The sequence below is a fragment of the Furipterus horrens genome, unplaced genomic scaffold (genome assembly GCF_987537825.1).
Source record: "Furipterus horrens unplaced genomic scaffold, mFurHor1.1.pri manual_scaffold_3, whole genome shotgun sequence".
In the NCBI taxonomy this organism is placed as follows: domain Eukaryota; kingdom Metazoa; phylum Chordata; class Mammalia; order Chiroptera; family Furipteridae; genus Furipterus; species Furipterus horrens.
In genome coordinates this window covers 63979705-64007401 of record NW_028327173.1, presented here as the reverse complement: position 1 = coordinate 64007401, position 27697 = coordinate 63979705, and the positions used below count along the sequence as shown (strand labels likewise).

The following is a 27697-nucleotide window of genomic DNA, read 5'->3' as shown; positions in this document are numbered from 1 at the left end:
CTTTATCTTGTCTGGAGTTAGTGGAATTTCTCAAATTTTTGTGTTTATGCCTTTTGTCATAGTTGAGAAGTTTTCAGTCATTATGTCAGCAAATATTTTTTAAGCACCACACTCTCCTCTCTTTCTGGGAGTCTGATGAGGTGAATGTTAGAACTTTAGTTATTAACCCACCAGCCCTTGAGGCTCTTTTCATTTATCTAAAATTCTTTTTTCTATGTTGCTCAGATTGGAAAATTCCTATTGATATGTCTTCAAGTACACTGATTCTTTCTCTGTCATTTCCATTCTTTGGAGGCCTATCCAGTGAAGTTCTTTATTTATTCTGGGGTCATTACATTTTTCATTTCTAAAATTTCCATTTGGTTCTATTTTTTGCTGAATTTTTCTATTTTAAAAGTATACATGTTTAAGCTTTATATAATAGCTGTTTTAAAATCTTTGTCAGATAATTTCAACATCTGTGTCATTATGATATTGATGCCTATTGATTTTCTTTTCCCTCGCATGTTAAGATTTTCCTAGTTCTTTGTACCCCAAGTAATTTTGGATTGTATCCTGGACATATTGAATATTACATTCTAAAACTCTGGGTCTTGTTTAAACCCTGTAGAGAATGTTAATTAAAAAAAAATCTGATTAGGTTAAGCCTGTAATTTTCAACCTATGTTCTGTGGGCTGTGGTTCCAATATCAGCTCAGCTCTTCACGACTTTGTAGTACTTTTCAGTTTGTTCCACACATGGGTCATCTGGTGGTCAGTTGGGATGGGTGGTGGTGCATCTGTTATTTCAGATCTCAGTCATTGGTATATTGGCCATAATCAGAGGCACGTATACAAAACTCAGTGGCAAACCCAGGAATTCGTATACAATCTATCTCAGTCTGTCTGAGCCTCTATAACAAGAACACCATAGGCTGGGAGGTTTAAACAACAGTTTATTTATTAAAATTCGGGAGGCTGGGAAGTCCAAGATCAAGGCACTGGCAGATTTCATGTCTGATGAGGCCCATGTCCTGGTTCATAAATGGCTGTCTTCTGTGTATAATCACACGGTGGAAGGGAAGGGGCATGGGAACTCTTTAGGGACTCTTGTAGGGTCACTAATCCCATTCATGAGGGGTCCACCCTCATGACCTCACCAACTCCTAAAGGCTCTACCTCCTAACACTATCACACTGAGGGTTATGTTTCAACATATGAATTTTGGGGAGACATAAGCAATTAGTCTGTAACAGTGAAAATTGTAACAGTGGGGAATTCTAACACATCCCACCATTCTTATGACATTGTTTCTGTAAATTCTGACTCTAACTGATATGTAGCTTATAAATGGACAGTATGTTTCTATAAGGATCCTAGGAACTATTGTCAAAAAAATACAGACTCCTACCTCCAGGCATCCCATCTCCAGGAGATTTACTGACTTTCAGCTGTGGAGCCAACATGACATAAAGTAGGATGATGTGAATCCATGGTGACTAAACCAGGATGATGCACACCGGGTCATCACTTGCCTAATGGAATGGACTGTGCTCGTCTACACGTAGAGAACTTTGCAACGCCCTCCCTTGATATCTTTGTTTTGTTCCCTTCTCCCTTCTTATAAAAACCTCTGCCTCCACTGAGAGGTAGAGATAGGCTTTGAGACATTTCAAAGCCCCCATCTTCCCAGGAGATGAGTCCTCCATCTTTCCAGGAGTTGGGCTTTGCAACATGAGTCCCCATCTTCCCAGGAGAGGCCTTTGAGATGTGAGGCTGCCATCTGCCAGGTTGCCAACACCTCAAAACAAACCACTCCATTACACCAGCACTTATCTCTGGAGTATTGACTTTTGGAGAGGCAGGCAGCTGGACCTGCGTTCATTTACAAATCCAAGGCACAGTCTCTCAGGTTCTTCTCAGTTCCCTCCCTGGTGCTTCTTCTTTTGGTCCTTGGGTCACCAATCCAAGGCATTAGTTACCGCTCTCTGCTGCACACTCCTATGACTGTCCTTGCATCCGCGGCCAAGGAGCAGAAGAATGAAAAGAGAGAAAAAGGCAATGGGAATTTGTCTCACCATTTTCGGGCCACAGCTCCATCATTCAGAGAACAGTTTTCCTCCCTTGGAATATTAGCTGCTGTTGGCTCTCGTTGTGTCCTGCCCCGAACAGGACTGCTTGGGAGCTGGAGGACAATAGTACAAAGAGGAGAAGAAAAATCTGCAGGGATTTCTGCACTTTCTCTGAGCTTGGAAGTTTCTTTCCACTTTCATGAGAGACTGGAGGGCTTCTCCTAGAGCTCTACCTTTTGGGGGGCCCAGTGCCCAGTTCCAGGTGTGAGGCTGCATTGCATTCAGGTCAAAGGGTAGTAGGAAAAAAAGGTAAACTCACCACCAGTTTGGTGGTCCTATGAACTCTGATCTTCCCCAGTCCCCCTGCTACTGTATACTTTTCAGAGTCCTCAAATAGGTGATGTGGGCACTCTGTCCATGTTTTATAATTAAGGGACAGAGTGTGCATTTTACACAAACGCTAGTTGGCCTTTGTGCTTTGCAGATATTTTATTGTACTTGTCCTGACTGCATTCTAAGAGAAACTGTCTAGACCTGTGTATACTTTGCTTTTCTTTTTTGTCCAAGTTATGGATAATTTTAAAGAATCACTTTCCTTATAAAAAATGCTTTTATAAATGAAGGGATTTGTATTAGAAGATTGGAAAAGTGGGGTTGGATCTTCCACAGGCCTGAATAACCATGATGAAATGGCTCCTACCTTCTCTACTGACTATCCCTGGACTGGTACACTCATTGGCAAGAGCTGCCTGATTCCAGTGAGCACTGAGTTTGGACCCTGTTGTGGATGTGTGAGATCAAGCTGTCTCTGCATGAAGGTCTTTAGTTTAGTTTTGTTTTTTCTCCCAGAGCAATTACTGAGTTTTCATAGGGTACTGACACTTATGTTGACCATTGCAGTGTTTTGTTTTGTTTTTAATTTAATTTTTGAGGGAGAAAGAGAGGGAGAGAAACATTAATGTGACAGAGAAACATTGACTTGTTGCCTTCCAAAGGTGCCCCAACTGCAGACCAAACTCACAACCCAGGTATGTGCCCTGACCAGGAGCTGATCTGGCAACCTTTTGGTTTGCAGGATGATGCCAGACCAACTGGCCCTGATAGCCATCACAGTGTTGATTATGACTTTGTAGGCTCTTCTTTTCTCTTAATTAATGGATCAGCTGTCTGGTATCTCTTCTCATAAGGAGACTAATCCCATCAGACCAGGGCCCTGCCCCCATAACTTTATCTCCCAAAGACCCCATCTCCAAATTCCTCTGTATTGGGGCTTTAACATATGAAATCTGTGGAGACACAAATATTCAGTCTGTAACACTACTTGCATGACTTTCTTAAAATCTACCATTTCTATACTGAATGGACATTTCTGGCCGTGCATATACTGTGTCCCACTTTCTTATACATGTCATAATTGATGGGTATACCAACATTTAAAATAACAACTGAAATAAAATTGAGATTTTTTTCTAAAGCCAAGCCATCGAGCCTTTCTCTGCGGAATCACCATGGCGGCTGGAACCCTTTACACGTATCCTGAACACTGGATGGCCTTCAAGGCCCTCATTGCCACTCAGTACAGTGGGGCTCAGGTCCGCGTGCTGTCCGCACCACCCCACTTCCACCTCGGCCAAACCAACCGCACCCCTGAATTTCTCCGCAAATTTCTTGCTGGCAAGGTGCCAGCATTCGAAGGTGATGATGGCTTCTGTGTCTTTTAGAGCAACGCCATTGCCTACTACTTGGGCAATGATGAGCTGCTGGGAAGTAGCCCAGAGGCAGCGGCCCAGGTGGTGCAGTGGGTGAGCTTTGCTGACAGTGACATAGTGCCCCGGGCCAGTACCTGGGTGTTTCCCACCTTGGGCATTATGCACACAACAAGCAGTCCACAGAGAACGCAAAGGAGGAAGTGAGGCGAGTTCTGGGGCTGCTGGATGCTCACTTGAAGACACGGACATTTCTGGTGAGTGAACGTGTGACACTGGCTGACATCACAGTTGTCTGCACCCTGCTGTGGCTCTATAAATAGGTCCTGGAGACTTCCTTCCGCCAGGCCTTCACCAATACCAACCTCTGGTTCCTCATAAGCATCAACCAGCTCCAGTTCCGCGCTGTCTTGGGGGAGGTGAAGCTCTGTGAGAAGATGGCCCAGTTTGATGCAAAAAAGTTGGAAGAGAGCCAACCTAAAAAGGGCACCCCTCGGAAGGAGAAGGGGTCTCAGAAGGAGAAGCAGAAACCCCAGGCTGAGCGGAAAGAGGAGAAGAAGGCAGCTGACCCCGCTCTCGAGGAGGAGATGGACGAATGTGAGCAGGCGCTGGCTGCTGAGCCGAAGGCCAAGGACCCCTTTGCTCATCTGCCCAAGAGTACCTTTGTGTTGGACGAGTTTAAGCGCAAGTACTCCAATGAGGACACGCTCTCGGTGGCGCTGCCAAACTTCTGGGAGCCCTTGGATCGGGACGGCTGGTCCCTGTGGTACTCCAAGTACCGCTTCCCTGAGGAGCTCACCCAGACCTTCATGAGCTGCAACCTCATCACCGGAATGTTCCAGCGCCTGGACAAGCTGAGGAAGAGCGCCTTTGCCAGTGCCATTCTCTTCGGAACGAAAAATAGCAGCTCCATTTCTGGGGTCTGGGTCTTCTGAGGCCAGGAGCTCGCCTTCCCACTGAGTCCAGACTGGCAGGTGGACTATGAATCATACACGTGGAGGAAACTGGATCCTGGCAACGAGGAGACCCAGACGCTGGTTCGAGAGTACTTTTGCTGGGAGGGGGCCTTCCAGCATGCGGGCAAAGCCTTCAATCAGGGCAAGATCTTCAAGTGAACATCTTTTGCCATCGCCTGGCTGCCTACACCTGTCCTTCAGGGAGATGGGGTCATTAAAGGAAAAACATTGAAAAAACAAAACAAAACAAAACCCATCGAGGCATTAATAGTTTTATGTGCTCTAATGAAAATGAGTTTGGGAAGAAAATAACTAGCAAAAAGAGTCTAGTATTCTTTTCTGGATTACCTGAAATGGTTAATAAATGAGTGCTTATCTGAAATTCCCTCTTTACATATAATTGAATAATCAGAAGATGATTTTAATCAGGAGAGAAGTTATCAAGAAGTTTTTGGTTTGTTTTTCCCCTGAGGGGTTCCCATGCTATTCTAAAATGTTAGGTAATATGTAGCTCCTTACCCTGTGACTTAGAGAAAATCCTCCAGTAAAAGAATACAAAAGGCTAAAGATGTGTTTACTTACTTATCTCTTTCAGTGTAATTATGGTTTTTCTCAGTAGTTTCTTGCTTATAAGTATAAGTAATGGTCATTGGTTTTGTTTACATAACAGAACCATAAGTTTCCATTAGGAAATGAAAGGAAGTTATTTCTAAATGCTAAAAATGCTTTTGTTTCTGTTTTCTTGAGAGTGAGAGGTTGAGGGGGAATCTGAAACGTCTTTTTGTTTATTTAATTTTGTAAGTCTAGGTTTAAATTCATTTGGTAGTTAATAGAGAAAAAACAACTTTAAGTAAGATACCACTGGTATTAACCTGGCTCAGTTGGCTGGGTGTCATCCGGCAAAGCCAAAGCTGGCTGGTTTGTTCCCAGTCAGAGCACATGCCTGGGTTGTGGGCTGGTTTCTGGTTGAGATGTGTGTGAGAGGCAACTGATCGATTTTTCTCTTACTCTTTTTCCCCTCTCCCTAAGAATAAATAAATAACATCTTTAAAAAAAAAGAAGATACTGGTATCTATTTGTTGCTTATGTAGGGTTCAAACAGAAAGCTCTACTGGAAAACTAGGATGTGGTATGCGAAGGCATTTCTGAAAGCAATTGCCCAGTGAAACAGCTTTCAAGCTGTTTTTATTTGGATCTCCAACCTTCTTTTAAAGTTTTCCTTAAATTTTTTTCTTTTTAATGAATATTAGCTGGGAGTATCTAAAGATAAAAGGTAAGGAAAATAGTGCTCCATTAAAAAAAATTGATATAATTTGCTTACCATAAAAATTCACCATTTAAAAAAAGATTTTATTTTAATTTATTTTTAGAGAGAAGGGAAGGGAGGGAGAAAGAGAGGGTGAGAAACATTGATATGTGAGAGATACCTTGATTGGTTGCCTCTTACACTCCCCCAACTGGGGACCCGGCCCGCAACCCAGGCATGTACCCTGACTGGAAATTGAACTGGTTACCCTTTGGTTTGAAGGCCAGCACTCAGTCCACTGAGCCACACCAGCCATGGCAAAATTCACCATTTTTTAAAGTGTAAAATTCAGTGGTTTCTAGTATATCTACCAGGTTATGCAACTATCACCACAATCTAATTCTAGAACATTCTCATCACAAAAACAAAACAGAACAAAACAAAAACATATCCTCTAGCAATCATTCCTCATTTTCCCCTTAACCCATCTCCTGATAACCACTAATCTGTTTTATGTCTTTATGGATTTGCTTATTCTGGATAATTCATATAAATGGAATTATACAATATATGGCCTTTTGCATCTCGCTTCTTTTGCTTAACATCATTTTCACAGTCCATCTAAGTTGTTATTTACTTTTTAAAAATCCTTTAATCAATTACCCATGAAACAACAGCAAACTTATTTTACCATGGAAGGAAAAGAAACATATATTAATTTGCTCTTGGGCATGAAAATCACACATTCTTTCAACAACTATGCATGGAGCACTTGCCAGAACTATTTTACTAGGTGAAGTTATGGCATTTAAGGGTGGTGGCGGTGTTCCATAAACAAATAAATAGATATCTAATATACTATTAAATAGTAATAGATACAATGAAGAAACATAAATAAAAATCAGTAGAAGTGTCAGGGGTATTATTTTAGAAAGAGTGGTCAGAAAAGGGCTCTGTGAGGAGGTAACATTTGAAGTGAATGAGACCTGATTAATGGAGGAAGTCATGTAGAAATCATTTCAGGCTGAGGGAATAGCAAAGGCAAAGCAAAGGTTGTGGGGCAGGAGTATGTTTAATGTATTGGAGGAACAAGGAAGCCAGTGTGGCTACAGGGCAAATGAGAGGAGGGAGGAGAGGAGAGAGGTAGAGAAGGTCAGAGAGTCGTGTCAGGTAGGCAAAGGGGGGCTGGGGGAAGAGGTAGAGTATCAGAAAACAAACAATGCCAGCTAGTAGACTTGGTGGTGGAAGGATGAGGAAGTTCTCTTCTGAAGGTTTTATTTCAAAGTGTAACAAAAACAAAGGTCATAACTGAGAAAAGGATGAGTGGACTAGAAATTCAGTGGGGTTGTTGAGCAGCACTGAGGAACCACTTGAATTTGTGATGTGTTTTTCTCCACTCACATTAAGCCATCCAAGTGTCAAAGCAAAGTATATCAAAAGTTAGCTCTAACCATTGCCAAGTGGCTGTGGGAAAGAAAGGCAATAGAGTTGAAATTGTATGCAAAGGAGTGCTTATACAAGGACCATGCAATGTAAACTGGGAAAGCATGGAAGAAAGGACAGAAGGGCAGTGATAGGCTGGAGGGATAGTGGGATCAAAGTATTGCTAGAATCTTGGTCCCAAGAGAGTGAGCTAGAAAATAGGAATCAGTGTCTGGACAGTTTGCAGTTATTGGTTATGGCAAACTCTAATGCATGACTCTGGAATTGGGTGGCTGAGGTGAGTGGAAGAAAAGAGAAGTTCAAGGAAACAACAGGCCAGGGTATTGGATGGATCCTTTTTGTGAATAATGAAATCACAAAGAGTAATGATAAGAAAGATGGCAGAGAGAGATAGTGAGATAGATGCTAGAATGAATGAAAGGGAAGTTGGTGGATGACTACAAAAAGCAGGGGCAGCAGGTGATGAAGTTGAATGCCATGTATTTCAAAATTGAGCTGTGAGTTTTTAGGAGGGAGGAATAAAGATTTGGAATTGGCAAAGGTGAACAAGAGCTCTCCATGATAAGTAATTTTTGTTTATGTGACTGATCAAGTTAGGATTTGAGCTACTTCTATCTGATTTCAAATCCTTTCCATTATACTACCTCAGATTGGGATTGGAATTGCAATTCTTGGACCTAGATTCCAATATTCTCTTGCTATCCCTGCAGTGTTGACCATTTGACTGCTCTCAAAGTTGTGTTGCTTTAAATAGCTGTCAGGATCTATTTTAAAAGTCTGATTCCTATTAAAATAAAAAATATACTATTGAAAATTTCAAACATGTACAGAAATAGATACACTAGTAAAACAAAGCCCCATGTACCCATCACTCAATATGAACAATTATCAACTCAAAGCTCATCTTCCTTTTTCTACATCCTAACTCCTTCCTCAGTTATTTTGAAACAAATCTGATTATTGCTTGTCATTTTATCAATATTTCAGTATTTACCTCTAAAGAATACAGAACTATTTTTTTAATTACAACTAAAATTATAATTCCTTAGTATCATCAAACACCTAGTCAGTGTTCAAACCTCCCTGATTGAGTCATAATTTTTTTAAATGAATGTTTATTTAAATTATGCTTCAAGTAAAGCCCATACATTTTATTTGGTTACTATGTTGAAGAAATTGCATTCTCTGACCTGTTTTTTTACCATAGTCTGGATTTTGTTATTGCATTTCCATGGTGTTATTTTACATGCTCCTCTGTTCCCTGAAATTCTTTGAAATGGTAATCAGATCTTGATGCTGATCAGAATCAGATTCAAATTTTTGGTAAGAATGCCTCAGAGGTGGTGACGTGTGCTTAGTCAGAGGCCATATAACATCAGGTTATGTCTCTCTCTTTGGATGTTAGTAGTCACTGGTAGTTTTTGCCTAGATCCATTATTTCATTAGGGTGCTACATGGTGATATGCTAGCAACTTTTTAAATTAGATTGATAATTTTTGAAAGAGAGCAACTTCCCATCATCAACCATGGGTTACTCTGAGGTACAAGTCATCTAGGAAAGACAGGCTACACCATCACTTTACTTTTGAGAGAGATTTACCTAAGAGCTCCTGTGGTTTTAAGGGTGCATATATTTTGCCTTTAAGGTAGTTAATTGTAGCCTGTCCTACTTTTAAAATTAGACTACATTTACAAGATGCAGTTTCACATCATGGCTTAAATACGAATAGATTTACTGTTAAATGGGAATATATTATAGGATTTAGTTTTTGACACCTTTAAAGAGGACAGCCCTGAGAAGCACTCAGATTCTCAACAGCTTTCCAATGTTTGGCTGCATTTCACATAAGTTCATGAAATATTAAACTCTTTTCTGATAGGTAGCCAACTAAATAATTTATACAGATGAAGGCTTGAGTTAGTGCAAGTGCTATGGTAGCAAGTATCAATTCTTTTTTTCTTTTTGAGGAAACATGCTAGGGGTGTAGTGGATGTGGAATCAGATAGACAGAGTTCAAATTCTCCTTCACTTATTAGGGTGACCTTGAGCAAGTTATTCTGAATATGTTAAATATACGAGAATTTGAAATACCAGTGAATATTCTAAACATTATACATTTCTGAAAAGTTAGAAAATGCATATGCATTTAGCAAAAGCCTTTTTTAAAAATCACTTTGGTTAGGAGTAGGATGAAGTGAAAAATGTTGCCGACTGCCAGATATTGCTAATTATGAAGATATGAGCAGTAAAAATTGCTGCATCAAGCACATGTCATCTTTGATTCTAAAGGCAGTGGTAGTTGTAGTCAGTTTTAGGCTGAGTAGTTTTTACTCATTATTGAAGGAACGGTATGGCAGACTAGGCAGGTCTCCTACACCAGAGGATCCCAAGAAGGCAGTTTAGAGAGAACTGGGCATTTTCCAGAGTTAAACTTGCCTTTGGTTCCGCTAACAGCATAATGGAAGATTGAGCAGCAGTGAGACAGAAATGTGCTCTAATTGCCTAGAAAATAACCATAACATACCTAGACATTTTCCTTTTATTTTAAAATTTAGTCCTCTGCCTCAACATGCCCTCCCCCTCCCCCCACCCCCCTCTTTCAGATTGTCAGCCCTGCTCATGTGGAGTTTGGCTCTCTGCTTTACTGGAGCCCTGTTATCCCACAGTTGTTTCATCCTTTGTGACAGTGCCGACACATAGTTGTTAATTCATGGGGCATCAAAATTTCTGAGCCAGTGAGGAACAAGTACAAACACTGAAAATGTGTCCTCCCACCCCCTTCCATTGTCATAGGAATTCGTTGATTAGAAATGTATGAAAATTGAGCTAACAAAAGGGAAGAGTAATGCACATACAGAAAAGTGGGATTTGCATTTTTAAGATTATTAAGTCGTTTCTCATTGCTGTGGCAGCCTTATTAATTTCTGTGACCAAAATACTTCTTAAAATTTGTAAATTTATGTCCTTCTCAGCTTTAAAGTGTCATTAAATTCAGTTGTGCTGTGCAGCATCAGACTAGTTTTGAGTAATGCCTAGAACAATGCATAGTTATTTTATATTAGCTAGTGTGTTCTATAACTCCCAACTCAGGAAGTCGACAAGTTGAATTAAGAATGAAGTTCAATCTAGACCTTCAAGGTTATATTTTTCTATTCATATATTATATATAAATATATAAATATATATATGTAACTTGTGTTAGTCTTAACAACTATGTTAACCATAAACAATAAAAAGATCTTGCAACCAAGAGTTGGAATGGAAACAATTTCTGAGATAGATATCAAATTGTGTTTAGACACCATTATTGGCAGCTTCACTATCAGTCATTTCCTGTGGGAATATTTCACTGGGACATCATTTTATGCCTTCACTACTCATTAAATAGCCTTGGTTCCATAAAATAAAAATAGTAATGTATGCAAATTACAACATAACATTTCATGGTATTTTCCTATATCAGAATTAAAATAAATTTGTTAGGAAGAGAAACATTGATCAGTTGGCTCTGACATATTCCCCAGGGACATGCCCTGACTGGGAATCAAACAGGCAACCCCTTGGTTCACAGGCCAGTGCTCAGTCCACTGAGCCACAACAGCCAGGGTTGAGTAGAATCTTAAAGGATGGGTAAGATTTCTGAAAATGAAGATGTAGGTAAAAATAGGAAACAGAGACCAGGTACTAACAAAGTTAGTGTAGATCAAAGCACATTTAGAGACTGGAGCGTTTGACTGGTGGGGCAAAAAAAAACTTACATAGAGAAAATATAGTTGGGAAGAATAAGTTAAGAGCTAAATTCTGTTATTCAGTTATGTAAGCTTTTATTCAGCAAATATTTCCTGAGTACTTACTATGGGCAAGTATACTGCTAAGAGTACATTCATGAGCTATGCAGACAAAGGTCCTTTCTAATATGTAAACACTGAAAAATGTTGATGAATTCAGGGATGATGCAACCCACTGATTCCAACAGCACGTACTTCAATTTACAACTGTTAAATAGAACGTTTTTGAGAGAGTTGGTATTTCCAAATGACATTGTTTCTCAATTTCAATCCAATTGTTCCTCAAACCAACTTTAAAAATGAAGTGTCATCTTGGTGATGATGGGGACACTGCATTGGTGGCTCCATTTTACAGGTTTTGGTTGATGTCAGAATTAATTTTGTTTTAGCATGAACTGATTGAAAAAAAAAACTTTAAAAAGAGATACTGAAGCTGATTTTTTTTTTTTGAACAAGAAAGGATTCTAATTGAAAAGGAATCGCTGCAAATTTCCTTTAAGTAGCTAGCTCTCTGTGCAAATAAAATTATTTGGAACGTTTCCTGAACACATGGCACTGAGATACACCTGTCCTCATACTTGATCAATCACAGCAATCTTTGTTTTCTCTCGAGCTAGGGCTTGCTCTTACAATGGTGGCAATGGGAAGGGTGGTGAAGATGATGGGTGGCAGCCAGGAGGCACTTTTCCTTTCTGTCTTCCTAACCAAAACTTTGCAGCCTCCAGCCTAGCCTGACTCACCTCTTTTCCTGCCTTCCCCATGTACTCCCACGCTCGGTGCGCTCGCCCTCCCTCCCCTCGGTGTACTTTAGCTCACCCTCTCCCAACCCCCCGGCCTGCCTCCTCCTGGCCCCGCGCCACAGGACTACCCCTGCCCGCGGTTTGCGACTTGCGGCTTGCAGCCGCAGCCCGCAGCCCGCGCGCCCCGTCCGGGCCCGGACCCTGGGGCATGCGCTCTGCGGCGCCGCCGCCCTCCCCCACCCCTTCCCGCGGCAGAGTTATGCCAAGTATGTGAGGAGCCCGCGAGGGCCCGTGCTGGTCATGGGGAACCGCGGCCGCCTCCACGAACGCCTCTTTCTCCCCCAGCGGGGCTTAGACCTCTCCCCGCGGCGGGAGCGAGCCTGGCTGCTGAGGCCGAGGGGATGGCGGACCCTCTGAGGAGGACGCTGTCCAGACTCCGGGGAAGGGGAGGTCCCCGCACAGCGGGGGGACTCGGACTCCGGGCGGCCGCTGCAGCTACAGCGGCGGCCTCCTCCGCTGCCCAGGGAGTCGCCGGGGGTGCTCTGGCCGGACCCCCACGCGAGCACGCCGGCGGAGCCCGGCCGAGCCTGGAGCCGCCCCCGCCGTCGCTCCAGGCGTGGGGTCCGAAGGCGCGGGTCCCGGGACGATGTCCGGAGCAGACGGGGGCGCTCGGGCCTCGGCTGCGCGGCGGAAAGGAGGCCGCCCCTCGGAGCCGCGGGCTCCCTCGCGCCTCTATGCACACCGCGCCGGGCTCCGAGGGCAGCGGAGAGGACGACGACGAGGACGCCGCCGACTACTACGAGAACCTGTCCAGCGGCTCCCAGTCCCCGCCGGAGCCTGAGGGGGCGGAGGCGGAGCGGTGGCCCCCGCCTCCCCCCGCGGCGCGCTCCTCCCCGGGGGCGGAGGGCGGCCGCCTGGAGACAGGCAGGCTGCAGACCCAGTTGCGAGAGGCCTATTATCTGCTGATCCAGGCTATGCACGACCTGCCCCCTGACTCGGGCGCGCGGCGGGGCTGGGCGGATCGCGGTTGCCCAGCGGGAGCCCGGGCTCTGGGCCAGCCGTCTTCCGGCTGCGGCGCTGCGGACCGCCGAGGCAGCCCCAGAGACTGGGAGCGGGGAGGCGGGGGCCGCCCTTGGCAGCAGGTGTCCCCGCCCCGGTCGCCTACGAGGGAGTCGTGGGGAGGCTGCCTGCGGACTTCTCGGATGCGTCTGTCCTGCAGCAGAAGCCTCGAGAGCCTCCTGGTAGGTGCTAAGCCCACTCCCTTCCAGCGGTGGCCGAGCGACAGCTGGATCAGGTGCGACGCGCGGGAGGACAGGGACGAGCCCCCGCCACGTGGAGGCGGGATGGACGGCTGGAGCGGAGGCAGCGCCGCGGTCACCGAACCCTCCGGCCTCCTGAGTCTCTGCTCCAAGGACCCTGGCCGTACCCCTGGAAGCACTTTCAGGGATCCTGCGGGGTCCCCTGTGATACGCAGCAAAGGAGATGGCCAGGAGGGGCTCCCCTTCCTCAAGCCGCCCGCTGTGACAGTCAAGAAGCTGCAGAAGTGGATGTACAAAGGACGCCTGCTGTCCCTGGGAACGAAGGGTCGCGCCGGTGGGACACCTCCGAAAGTCCCGGGAGCGCAGGGCACCTCTCCAAGTCTGGGCTCTTTGAAAATGCGTGAAAACCAAGTCCTCTCGGTGCCTCCGGACGAAAGAATTACGCTGACAGGTAGAATAGTTTGCAATCAAAATCTTAACACTTCGAGCCTTCATGTTTACTAACTGGGCTTCTGTCGTTAGAGGGGTTTTGTAGACAGGTACGTGCCGGTGCCAAAAAAAGTAAGTGTCATTTAAGTGGCAGCTTAATGCGATTTCGAGGTGACTTAGTATAATGCATTCACCCGTTTTGCTTTTCTTTTTCTTTTTTCAAGACAGTGGCATGAGGAACTTGGGGTTTTTGTTTTTTCTTCACTATGAACCAGTGTGCCTACTTCCTAAGCATATCAGTGAGTAAAGGTTAAGTTCGCCACTCGCTTTTCGTAGGTTTGGAGTTGGGTGGTGCTGCCTTGATCTTTATTCTTTGTAGCTCTAGGCAAATCCTTAGACTTGTGGAGTTTGTACATTTGAATTTGATCCAAGGTAGACGTTACAGACTTCATAAACTGTCATTTTACTCATTACACCTTCCCCCACTCTCTCCCAGGCGCGTGTGCACACAAACATATGCACAACCAAAAACCAAAAGCCAACCAAACTAAGAAAAAAATTACCACAGTAAAATTTATTTTTAATCAGGTAGGATTTCACGTACTTTTCTCCACCTTTCCCTCCCCCTCCCAACAAAGTTATTTTTCTTTTTATTATGGAAAAACAAGAGCAGTAGTATTTTGATCAAGAGAAAAATGTCCCTTATGTACTTTTTAAGAAACTGTAGACATTTAAAGTCATTTGTAAACTTAAGTATATTTGTCCTTATAATAGGATTTTGATGCCTATTCTGTATGTCTGTGATTTTTAATTACTACTGAAGGTTTAGATTACCAGTTCTAGAAATCTCTTATGTTGTAAATAGCAAAAATTCTCTTCTGAAAGAACCATAAAACCTTCACATTGAGACAAAAACAACACGATATTTTGAATTTCACTCTTAAATATGAAGACTTTTAGTGAACTTGACTTACATATCAGTAATAATTTTTAAAACATTATATGCTGAAATGTAAAAAGTATTTACAGTACTTGGCAGTGTCTCTGGTTAGAATTTTAAATCCTACAGGACTGGGTTTATACACATTAACGTTGTTTAACCAATAAACACAAAACAGTGGAAAGAAACAAAGTTCACGAAGCTTCTAATTGCACAATGAGAACAAATCAAATGATTGATTTAAAGTGTACAGAAACTTGAAAAGTTTCTTTGAATCTTTAAATCTGTAATCCACACCTGTCAAAAATTTCCCTCAAATATATTCCATTTCACTGGACTAACAGGATAGTAGAATGTAATTTTTGTTGCTGTTGTTGTGAAGAGAGGTGTACTTTATGCTAAGTTTAAATTAAAATATGCATTTCAGGAGTAAAGTATTTGTAATAATTTACTACCTTTTATAGCATTACCTCCCCTGATTTTGGTTAACTCTTAGCACAGTTAAATTTGAGCCACAACAAAAGTCTGTATGAAACTTCAAATATTTTTTTACCCTTTGTTGCAAAGGTTAAACTTTTACCATCTGATGGCTTTTAAATGCCCTCAGTTGTAGTGCAACCATTTAAGGATTTTTAAAAGCAATAAAAATGTAACCTTTACAAATAAATTCATTGTTTTTTTTTCCGTTGAGAAAACAAATTAAATGAAACTAGCTTCAAAAGAAATTAAAATGAAACATTAGAATTACTATGTCATGGTATTTTAGATATTTTACAAGTATTCTGTCCTTTGAGATTAGTAGCTATAGGCATATAATTTTCAACTGTGTCCTATCAATAATTTTAAATCCCTCTGTAAGAAATTCTTCCATTGTGGCCCTAGAAGCAAGTCCAGTTTTTTTGTTTTGTTTTTTTTAGGGGGAAGAGTACCTTAGAACATTGGAGTTGCTGGTGGCAGGAAAATTCCTCCCTCCCTCCCCCCCTCCCCCAAGGGTATGTTCACTGCTTCTGGAGACAGAGGAAGGGAAAGAGAAACATCAATGTAAGAGAAACACATTGGCTGCCTCCTGCATGCACCCCAACTGGGGATCAAATTGCAACCCAGGCATGTACCCTTACTGGGAATCAAACCCACAACACTTTGGTTTAGGGGAAGACGCTCCAACTAACTTGAACAACTGGGTCAGGGCTGGAAGTCCTATGATTCTAAGTAGTGTTTATGTTTTAAGAATTACTAAGGATATTTTCTAGACCTTTGCCACTCAGAGAGAGAGAGAGAGAGAGAGAGAGTGTGTGTGTGTGTGTGTGTGTGGTGTGTGTTTCAGTTACAGAGCAGTGCTTTTCAAGTTTAATGTGCATATGAAGTTCCTGAAAACCTTGTTAAAATGCAAATTTAATATGCAGACCTGAAAGTCTCCATTTTAAGAGATTCCTAGTAAGGATGCTGCTGTCTGGTACTCATTTTAAGTAGTAAGGTTCTAGAATTCTCAGCCCCCCAATCACCTATCTTAATACATTGGTTAAACTTTTGAAAAACCATTATACTTTATTCTGATACTTGATACTAACCCCTATCAGAGAAAAGCACTTGAGCTCTTTCTGCTTTAGTTTTATATAAATTTATATTTACTACTTACATATGACAGGTATTGGTCTGATCTTGTACCAATAACAGTGAGAATGTAGAGTATGCAAGCCATATAGTATGGTGGTAAACAGAAGAGAGGTTCTGGATTTCTGATCAGATCCATCACTTACTAGGCTTGTGACCTTGGACAAGTTACACAGCATAGCCTCAGTCCTCAGGTTGCTGTGAGGATGAAAAAAGATAATCCATTTGGTACGGTGCCTGATGCTTAGCTGTTATCAAGAGAAAGGTAAGCAGGCTTTGTGAGAATACTGCCTTGTCCCAGATCATTGGAATTCTGGATGGAGAGTGAAATAATCAGAGGTTGAGGAATACTGCCTTGCAGACCATTGGGAATTGAGCTAGAATATTCCTTTAGGAGCACTTATTTATTCTACTCAAATTTTCTTTTGTGCTTCTGTTTTCTTGCTCCTCCTCATTACTTTTTTGTAACATAAAAGTATTATTTATTAAAATTACATTTTATTGGTTATGCTATTACAGTTGTCTGAATACTTCCCCCTTTGTCTCCCTCTATGAGCACCCCCCTCACTCCCTCAGGCAATCTCCACATCATTGTTCATGTTCTTGAGTCATGTTAGTAAGTTCTTTGGCTCTCCATTTCATATACTGTACTTTACATCCCCATGGCTATTCTGAAACTACCTATTTATACTTCTTAATCCCCTCACTTTTCACCTATTCCCCCACATCCCTGTCCCATCTGGCAGTCTTCAAAACACTCTATATCCATGATTCTGTCTCTGTTCTTCTTGTTTGCTTAGCTTGTTTTTTAGATTCAATTGTTGATAGAAATGTATTTTTTCCATTTTATTGTTCATAGTTTTGATCATCTTTCTCTTAAATCCCTTTAACATTTCATATAATAGTGGCTTGGTGATGATGAACTCCTTTAGTTTTTTCTTGTCTGGGAAGCTCTTTATCTGCCCTTTGATTCTAAATGATAGCTTTGCTGTGTAGAGCAATTTTGGCTGTAGGTCCCTGCTTTTCATGACTTTGAATATGTCTTGCCAATCCCTTCTAGCCTGCAAAGTTTCTTCTAAGAAATTAGCTGACAGTCCTATGGGAACTCCCCTGTAGATAAGTAACTTCTTTTCTCTTGCTGCTTTTAAGGTTCTCTCTTTATCTTTAACCTTTGGCATTTTAATTATGATGTGTCTTAGTGTGGTCCTCTTTGCATCCATCTTGTTTGGGACTCTGTGCTTCCTGGACTTGCATATTTATTTCCTTCAGCAAAATAGGGAAGTTTTCTTTCATTACTTTTACAGATAGTTTTCCAATTTCTTGCTCTTTCTCTTCTCCTGCTGGCACCCCTGTGATGTGGGTGTTGGACATATTGAAGTTGTCCCAAGGCTGCTTATACTTTCCTCATTTTTTTGCATTCTTTTTTCTTCCTGTTGTTCTGATTGGTTGTTTTTTTGCTTCCTTATGTTTCAAATTATTGATGTGATTCTTGGCTTCATCCACTGTACTGTTGTTTCCCTGTAAATTGTTCTTTATTTCAAGTAGTGTATCCTTCATTAGCCCTGACTGGTTTAGCTCAGTGGATTGAGCGTCGGCCTGCGAGCTAAGTGTCGCTGGTTCGATCTTCCAGTCAGGGTACATCAGAGAAGGAAAACTCTGACTCCAAAAACCTCCGCTGCCTTGCGGCATACCTCTTCAGGGGAAAGGCTAAGGGAGTAAACCCCGACAGAAAATCCGGAGCCGGAGTCCCTAAGGCGGTTTGATGTTGTGATCAACACCGGCAACTCCTGCGGCGCACCTGAACCCAAGCTGTATCGACTCCGTCTTTCCCTTGGACCCTTCAGCTGTGAAGAGAGGGGGGGGTCTGCTGCATGGGCAACAGCAGAGCCTCCATATCACCCTGCCCAGGCTCTGTAGCTTCAGCGTCATCGCAAGATGTCGATTCAACACGGGAGGAGACAGATACCATGTCACTCCCGAGTCGGACTGCACAGCCATTCTCGGCGGTGCAGATAGACTCTTAAGAAGCTACACCATCGTCTCTCGAGACGGACGGCTGCCGACGACGACGTATCCTTCATTACTGACTGGATCTTTTATATGCTGAGGTTCTCACTAAGTTCCTTGAACATCCTTATAATCAGTGTTTTGAACTCTGCTTCTGGTAGATTGCTTATCTCCATTTGTTTAGCTCTTTTTCTGGAGTTTTGATCTGTTTTTTCATTTGGGCCAGGTTTCTTTGTCTCATATTGGCAACCTCCCTGTGTTTGTTTCTATGTATTAGGTAAAGCTGCTCTGACTCCCTGTCTTGGTAGTATGGCCTAATGTAATAGGTGTCCTATAGAGTCCAGTGGCACAGCCTCCCCTATTAAGGTGTATCCTCTGTGTGGGCTGAGTACACCCTCCTCTTTTTAGCTGAAACTTGGTTACTGTTGGCAGGTCAATGGGAGGGATTTACACAGGCCAGTCAGCTGCAAGGACTGGCTGTGACCACTGTCAACCAATCTCTGCCCTCTGTGGAGGATCAATAGTGTAGGGACAGGGTGGTGGTGCTCTGATGTGGTCTGTAGCTGTCCTCTGGGTGTGATGGCCCTAGTGTTTCCTGGGTGTTGCAGGCCCAGTTCAGTTCCCACCTGTGTTTTGCCCGGGGCCAGCCTGCCTGAGCTATAAAGCAATCTGAGATGGCTGCTACTCGTGCTGAGTTTGGAGACTCCCAGGCAAAGCCAAGCTGTGAATCTAAGCTGGCTGCTGCTTGTACCATGCCTGGGGCTCACTGAGGCCAAATATTGCCTTTTTATAGGATTTAGGGAGTTGTGAAACATGAGCCAAGACCGGCTGTTCATATGGAAAAGCACCTTAGTGGGCCTTTAAATTGGGTTTTGTGGAGTCTGGGGATCTCCAAGGTTGGTCAAACAGTGTTAGCCAGATGGAGTTTCAGATATGGCACCAGCCTGCAGGCTTTTTGGGGTGAGTAATTAGAAAAGGGACAATGGTCTCTGCTCAGCCTCGATTTCAGACACTTCAGTTCCTGCTTGTATGCCACTGGTGCCTTCCAAGCTGCTACCCTGGTGCTGGAGCTCAGAGGGAGTGGGTCTTAAGTAGGTGAGTCTGTGTGTGGATTCTTTTTTTTTTTTTTTTTTAAATGTTTTATTTATTTATTTTTAGAGAGAAGGGAGGGGAGGAGAAAGAGAGGGAGAGAAACATGAATGTGTGGTTGCCTCTCACATGCCCCCAACTGGGAACCTGGCCCACAACCCAGGCATGTGCCCTGACTGGGAATCAAACCAGCAACATTTTGGTTCACAGTCTGGTGCTCAATACACTGAGCCACACCAGCCAGGGCCGTGTGTGGATTCTTTACAAGGAACTACTTGGGGCTCCAACAGTTTCTTCCACTAACTAAATCCCCACTGGTTTTTGTAGCCAGAGTTTTTGGGGACATATATTCCTGGCATTGGAACTGTGGGCTGGGGAGCCTGGTGTGGGGCTGGGACTCCTCACTTCCGAGATATCCCTCCTGAATTTTTATCATACACATGAAAGACCAGCCTGTTCCTCATCCGTGCCCCTCCTGCCAGTTGGATGGATGTGGTTTCTTTAATTTTGTAGTTTTCAGACTTCCATTTAACTCAATTTCTGATAGTTCTGAGTGATAGTTTTTCTGTATTTTAGTTGTAATTTTGAGGTAGTTGTGAGAAGAGATAAGCCATGTCTGCCTACACTGCCATCTTGACTGGAAGTCCTCCTCCTCATTACTTTTGTAAAACTGGAAACAGTCTCAATGTTTTATCTACTTTCCTGTCCCAAAAGCTAACACACAGTTTTTTATTTGTTTTTTCCCTTAAGGGTTTTTATTGCTAATCACAAGGGAGGAATAGTATAGGTTGGAAAAAGCACTTCTTTCCTTTTCATTGTACTCTTCTCCCCTTTTAGATTTATCTGGAAAAGACCATATATCTATATCGACCTATATCGATATCTATATCTGTAGATATATCTATATCTATATCTGCGTTTATACCTGAGGCTAAGGCTGAAGCTTATTCTAGTCATTTCTTCTGGGCTGCCTGACTTGACTATGAGCTGGGCTGCTTGAATTTATTTGAACTTGAATACAATGTTCATGAGAATACTTATACTTAGGTTTTTAGAAGAGAAATAAGCAAAATTAACAAAGTTTATTTCTGTAATAGAAATATTAAAATGTTGAAAAGATGTCTGTAGACATCATACATTTTCAATGAAGGTTGAAATACATAATTTCTCAAAAAGTTTGCTGATGGTTTTGGTCCCTAGTTAAATGTTTAGTAATAGTGAGTCATGTAGATTTATTATGAAATAGAAGTTGAGAACACTAAATTGGCTTGAGTAGTTCCCCACTATGCAAATATTTTTCTGAGTAAAAAAATTTTAATTACCACTTCTGGATTTTCTTATAGGTATTTAAAGTAGAAATTATTTTAATTAGAATTTGATAATTATAACATGTGTAGTTGCAAGAGAATAAAGACTTTTTGCCTGGTAACTTTGCACATTTATTTGTATATATTTTACATGTGCTTTATATTTTGTAACTTTTACTTTATTTGTATATATATGTATAAAATCTGAAGCTAAAGGTAAATCATAAGTCATGTCAGTAAGGTTTAACATTAATTTTAGCATAGAAAGGGAATGAAGGCGACATTGCAAATAGCTTTCCATTTCTGCGTAATATATATTTATACACATCCATTTTACTGTGATACAAATGAAGCGATTTAAATTATTTATAAATAATTGCTCAAATAAAATTTATTGCCATGAATAATATTGCTTGTATTCAGTTTTTTAAATTATATTTTATTGATTATGCTATTATAGTTGTTCCAGTTTTTCCCTCTTTGCCCCCCTCACTCAGCACCCCCCTACCCCTCCACTCGTTCAGGCCATCCCCACACCATTGTTCATGTCCATGGGTCAGATTGTAGGTTGTTTGGCTTCTCCATTTCCTATACTGACCTTTACATCCCCATGGCTATTCTGTAACTACCTATTCGTACTTCTTAATCCCCTCACCCTCTCACCCATATTCAGTTATAATGACTGAATAAATTTGTTCTTTATCAGAAATTATAGTAATGTACCTATTTATCTAAATTTAAACTCCATCATTACATATTTTGAAATATTCAGCAACAGCAATGAAACTATTTGGTTTCAAGTTTTTGAAGTTTATAGTTTCATGAAGAATAAATAGTGTGTCTCATGGTGTAATTATTCCTTTTGCTATTTATGACACATTTATTAAATGCTTACATCACTAGAAGTATTATGTTTGCTTAAATATGGGATAGTAGTAGCTTTATATTTCTCATTTTAGTTCCTTGGAATGTAGTAGTACAAGTAGCAGTATGTTGATAGTATATGTCAAAAACCTCCAATAGGGCTCAAATATATCAAACTGTATAAAACTTTGGCATGTTTTTAGAGACATCTGAGAGAAAGTAAAGTAAAATGTGGCTCATAGTCATTGTGAGTAGTATAATTGTACACTTTATACTTCTAATTTATAATTGTGTTAGAACTACATATAATATCCTGTGAAGGTCTGAAGTGCTATTATATAATATGGAGTTTGAGTTTAAATGTGAACTAGATCTAGATTTCAGTGCACTCAGCAAAAGGGTGTAGTCACTAAAAACCCAGAAGCTCCAGTGATTCCTGTGTATGTGCTGATTTTCAGTTCTGAATTTTAAGTGTAAGGGAGACAGAACCAAAGAAAGACTGAATCTTCAGGGTTTTGTTAATTAAATTAAACTAGATCAATTCAAGGTATTGAACATCTCTTACATGGTTGCATATTAAATCCTGGAAGGTAGAGGTGAGTATTTCTTCATAATAGCCCAGGTGTACTACTATAGACTGAAGTCAGAGGAGTTTATTTTAAGTGCTGCCTCTTCCATTTGCCAGCAGGTGATCTTGGGCAAGTTACTTGACTTTTCTGAGTAGTACTATATAGTTTTCTTTTTTAAAAAATATTTATTTTTTTGTTTTTCTACAACTGTATAGTTTTCTAACATTATCTTACTTAATTAATCCTTACTGGCAGCCAACACCTATAAGGTTACCTGGGTTTATATCACCATGTTCAGAGAGGGTTGCCTACTTCCCTACTTTCAGTGGGTGGCATGTTGTCTGCAAGACTGGTAAGAGCATGGACTTTTAGGATTAGACAGGCTTAAATTTGCTTTCTAGGGCTAGCATCTTGACCGTATTCCCCATATTTTTTGAGGCTTATGAAAATAATTATACCTGTCTCATAAGATTCTTGTGAGGGTTAAATGAGGTTAAGGGCTTTCTTATTGCTTTATCTCCTGTACCTGACACAAATAGGCACTCAGTCAATCAATGTGTTAAGAAAATACATGTCTGGCATAGTAGGCATTTATGGGAACTTTCTTCCCTTCTGATTGCTAGTCTCTTCATGCCTCTGGAACTAATTGAACTTGAAACCCAATTTGTTTAGGTGTAAAAATATTTCATGTGTTTATTAATTGTTAATCTGCTTGGTTGGTAATGTTTATAATTTAAAAAAGACAAATTTACATTTTTAAAGGAATTTTTCAGTAGAGAGGACGTTACTGAAAGCCTTGATTATGCACAAAATAAGCTTTTGATTGTTATTAAGCTTCACATAATTTTGTGTATTTTTATCAATCTCTTGTTAATTAGACTACTATATTTTACTGCTGTAATACTAAGATGAATCAACCATATACATACTCCAATTAGCAAAGACCATAATTCCGTAGTTTATAAACCTGGCATGATCATAAATTTTTAGATATATGGTTTTGTTTTAATTATCTATGTGCAGTGAATTTGTGTTATGATAGAGATATATTTAGCTTATTGACTGTCATTAAAGCCTGCTCTATGCAACTCTTTGGGAGTGTAAAAATTTTCTTTATGTGGAATTAATGTTATATATACAATTCTGGAGTCTTATATGAACGTGTACATATACCTAAGTATTTGATATCCCCCATTGGACAATGAATTTCTTAAGAGCAGGTACTTTTTTGTTTATTCCTGCAGCTTAAGTTTGTGCCTGACTGATAATAATGGCTGTGTTGTGCTTACTGTGTGACAGTCTTTTGGGTTCTAATATGGGGCCTTCTTAAGGGATTTTTATTTTTGTTTTAGATATTTAGAACTTAAACCCTGCATAAGATGCTACTGCATTACATGGTTAGGAAACAAATGTTGAAATTTTAGTAATCAGTAAGGCATTTTAATAATGAGTAAAGTTCACTTATTTTGAAAGACTTATTCAAAGTTAGCCTTCATAAAGGTAGGAATATTACTTGTGTTTTCTAAAGACTTCTGGTCCATGTAGTGAGGTGAAAATTATTCAAATATTAATTAAAGGCATACTGGGTACAAAGCATTCTATGTAAGCTTTTTTATAAAGTATGTTTTGCTTAGGGTAAGGCTTTATTAGCCCTATCATGTTTATAAAGGCAGTCTCATAGTTTGTGTATCCTGTTTCTTAGAATTCTTATGGCACTTATACTCACAGTCTTTCTAAATAATAGAAATAGTTTTTAGGTAGAAAAATCCAATAATTTTCTTGTTCAGTTTTAGTTTCTGAATGTGATTAATATTACTTTTCTATCTTTTTAAAAATAGTATTTGAATAAAAGGTCTCAAAGGACATTTTGTTCTTTGTATACCATGCATTATATTCTACCTTCTTTTTTTCTTTAAAACAGATCTATTTGAAAATGTTTATGGGTCTACAATGAAGAGAAGAGAACTTGATGATTTGAAGAGTAATATTGGATTCAAAGGTCATAACCCACCTAACAGCATCACTGTGTCAAAGAAACGTAATTGGCTGTATCAGAGTTCTCTGAGATCATTTAATTTGGAAGAAGAAACTAAGAAATGCCAAGATATAAGCCATTTATCTATCTCACCTGCTTCTCTACCTAAACATCAGCTATCACCACCTTTCCTAAAATCATCCGAAGAATATTGTACGTATGTGGTGTGTAATGCTACAGGTTCTTCGTTATCAAGAAACTGTTCTTTAGACTTTAATGAGGAAAATGATGCAGATGATGAAGGGGAAATATGGTACAATCCCATTCCTGAGGATGATGACTGTGGTATATCAAATGCTTTGAGTTTGGGTGAGGCAAACTCTGCTGTTCTGAAGTTTCCTGCTGTCAGTTTGAGAGTACTATCCAGTAGTGACCTTCTGAAAGCAGAACAGCGTCCTGAAGACTTGTGCTCTTCTGAACACACAGACAGTGTTCAGACCACACAGTCAAATGAAATGAATCCTGTAGATTCCATCCATTCCACAGAGTTTGTGCAGCAGTACAAGCAAAGGCTTGGACACAAGGCACAGGTTGGTGTAATGGTGGACGACGTGCACATGTTGAAATCTCCTTTTGCAGGTAAAAATGATTATATATCTACCATTTCTGTCTTATATTCTTCAATTCTTTGGTGGTAGCTAAAACTAAATATAGATGTCTATTGTAGCTATGTACTTTTCCTTAAAAAGTGAATGTATTTTCATGAAAATCAAAATCATTTATAAAACATTTTTATATACATGGCAATTGATTATTTTTATCACACACTTGAGTTTGTTAGTGTGTTGATCTTTTGAGATAGTAATTAGTTTTCTCTTAGTTGCAAGAATGGCGTAATGAGAAGTATAAGAGAAAGATTTTTTTTTTTGTTGTTTGAAGAGAATAATTGAAATTTGATATATATTGGATTGAACCATATAACATTTCTGATATTTAACTATTTTTGATCTGCAAGGAAACAGTATTTCATATAGCTTAACGTAATGATTTTATTGTTTCTTGATTGCTTTTGGTTTTTTAAAAAGATTTTATTTATTCATTTATAGGGAGAAGGGAAGGGAGGGAGAAAGAGGAGGAGAGAAGCATTAGTCCATTGCAGCCAGGAATGTGCCCTGGCCAGGAATCAAACTGACAACCAACCCTTTGGTTTGCAGTCCTGTGCCCAATCCGCTGAGCCATACCAGCCAGTGCTGCCTTTGATTATCTGATGTGCTTCTTTTTAAATTTAGTTACAGATACACCACCCAGGAGGAAACAGAGCATAAGGCATGTTTAGTTGCAAATATCAAACATTGATAAGCAGTTCTGTTTTATATCATCATTTTAATTTATAAAATTTCAAATGATACAGAATATTGAAAGATGTGGGATATAGCAATGCTGTCAGTACCTTGTCCATATCCATTGGGTTTTCTTACTTATTTAAATGGGAGCAGCCTACTTCCAACCATCAGTGTTTGCATCTCTGCTTGAGGCTCTCTTCAAAGTGTTAGGGAGTCTCTCTGCAGGGCAGCCGGAGGTGGGGGGGGGGGGGTGGAGCCTCAAGCAGTGATGACAGGAGTTGGAGTAGGATCACCCCAGCTCCCTCCTCCTTGGGTGGGATGATTCTACATGTTTCCCAGAGTTTTCTCATGAGGTTAAGCTTCAGTTGCCCACAGTGGTGGCAAGCTTCATGATTCACCTTGAGCTTTCCACTTCTTGCTGATGTTTTAGTACTTTACAAGCAAACTACCTGCATTTGAATCCTTAGGGATATGAGGAGGTGGAGTAAATGTTATACTGTTAAGAGAAAAATCAAGTTATAGAATAGTGTGTACTATCTGATGCCAATTTTGCAAGAAATGCTGAGAAGTTATTCTGGAAATGTTAATGTCCCCCCCCCTCCCCTTTTGGGGTTGAAGGTAATTAAAAATTTTGCGTGTGCATTTCTAATTGTAGGCTGATTTTCCAGAGTAAGTTTGTGTTTGTTTTGTAATTTGGATGGAGAGAAGAGTAAATACTATATAAACTAATAGTTTGGAATGGAGGTTGTGATCAAGGTGAAGTGATAAGGAAAGCTTACAGGTGTGTGGCAAAAAGTGATGGGTGTGGAATGGGGCAGAAAAGGCAAGAGAACATAAGGATAAGAATAAAGTTGGAAAGTCAGTATCTGTAAAGTGTTACCCAATTTAAGTCTTTAAACTTTTTTCTGTTCATGGCAAGTCTTGAACCCGGAGAGTCTGACAGACATTTAAAAAAATATGGTGGTGCTGTCATTTGTATCTTTTTTCTTAGTGTCTTTCTTCCCTTTAACACAGCGATTTTCAATCACTGTGCTGTAAGAATTTTTAAAATATGCAATACCTGTCTATTTAGTCAGGGGGCACTGACCTCTTTTCCCTTAGACTGTCAAATAAAAAATGACAACAGCCAGCACAACAATAGCCATCCAGTGTGAATGAATCAAAATTATACCCTTTTTTTTTGTCATATTGGCAAAAAATATATTTTTTGGTATGCCGCAGAATTTTAGTAATAGTTTATGTATGCCATGAAATGAAAAAGGTTGAAAATTGCTGCTTTAACATAATTAAAATATAATAAACACAATTCTAAATTGACCAAAGGAAATAGTAGATAGTTCATATGCCATGTTTTTAGGTTTTAATTTAATCAAAAGGTTATATAAAGTGATCTGTTTTCTTTAACAGTATTGCCAGAAAGCTGTTGAGAAATAGGCAAAGAGAATGGTTGAATTTCAAAATAAATTTTGAACCGTATCTGGGTAGCTCAGTAGGTTAGAGCAAGTTCGATACCTGGTCTGGGCACAAACAAGAATCAACCAATGAATGCATAAAGAAGTGGAACAACAAATCAGTGTTTCTCTTTTTCTTTTCACCCTTCCTCTCTTTGTAAAATAAAATCAATAAATAAAATTTTTTTTAAATAATTAAAATGTTAAGACATAAATTTTGATAGGAATAGGAAGGCTGAAGTATTTGAATATGAATGACAATTTAAAAATTATTGTATCTCAATTATGACTTGTTTTTTTACCCATTAACTTATAGATGTATGTGTGTCTTTTACATAGTTGCAATCATAGTGGACTATTTTTAATTTTTGTTATTTTTGTGTTATATCTTCATGTATTATACATGTTTAACATTATTGTTAACATTATTGTTTCCCAATCATTATAATATTTAATTGGGTTGATGTACCCTGATCTGTGTGACTGGTTCCTGAATAGGTGTTAATAGATTGTTTCCATTACTATTGCAGTGATTTTTGTCACAATCTTTTTTGCTTCATTAGGATTGATTACTAGTATCATTACTGTTTTATTTTAATCCTCATCTGAGGATATGTTTATTGCTTTTAGAGAGAGAGTAAGGGGAGAGAGAGAGAAAGAGAGAGACAGACAGAGAGACAGACATTAATGTGAAAGAGAAACGTGGATTTGCTGCCTTCCCTATGCACCCCAGACTGGGGATGGAACCCAAAACCTAGGTATGTGCCCTGATTGGGGATACAACCCACAACTTTCTGGTGTATGGATGATACTCCAACCAACTCAACCACCTGTCCAGGGCTTATTACTGGTTCTTTATGGCTGGTAACTACTGTAGGTAATTCCTATATTGTATTTCCTAAAAAGTTTACCAATTTATAGG

General features: G+C 40.4%; 1 protein-coding gene and 1 pseudogene across 2 annotated transcripts in view; both read left to right on the top strand.

The window, feature by feature from the left end:
* The first annotated feature begins 3547 nt into the window (after positions 1-3547).
* Positions 3548-4939, top strand: LOC150015191 (elongation factor 1-gamma pseudogene; annotated as a pseudogene).
* A 7250-nt stretch (positions 4940-12189) lies between these two features.
* SYDE2 (synapse defective Rho GTPase homolog 2) overlaps positions 12190-27697 on the top strand; it is a 42750-nt gene continuing 27242 nt past the window's right edge. Inside the window, exons 1-2 of one of the 2 annotated variants that reach the window (XM_090269680.1) lie at positions 12190-13641; positions 23928-24620. In XM_090269680.1, coding sequence (XP_090125806.1) covers positions 12333-13641; positions 23928-24620 — 2002 coding nt within the window. In that variant the 5' untranslated portion in view covers positions 12190-12332. The remainder of the gene's footprint in view (positions 13642-23927; positions 24621-27697) is intronic. The other variant, XM_090269681.1, reaches the window with a different exon arrangement.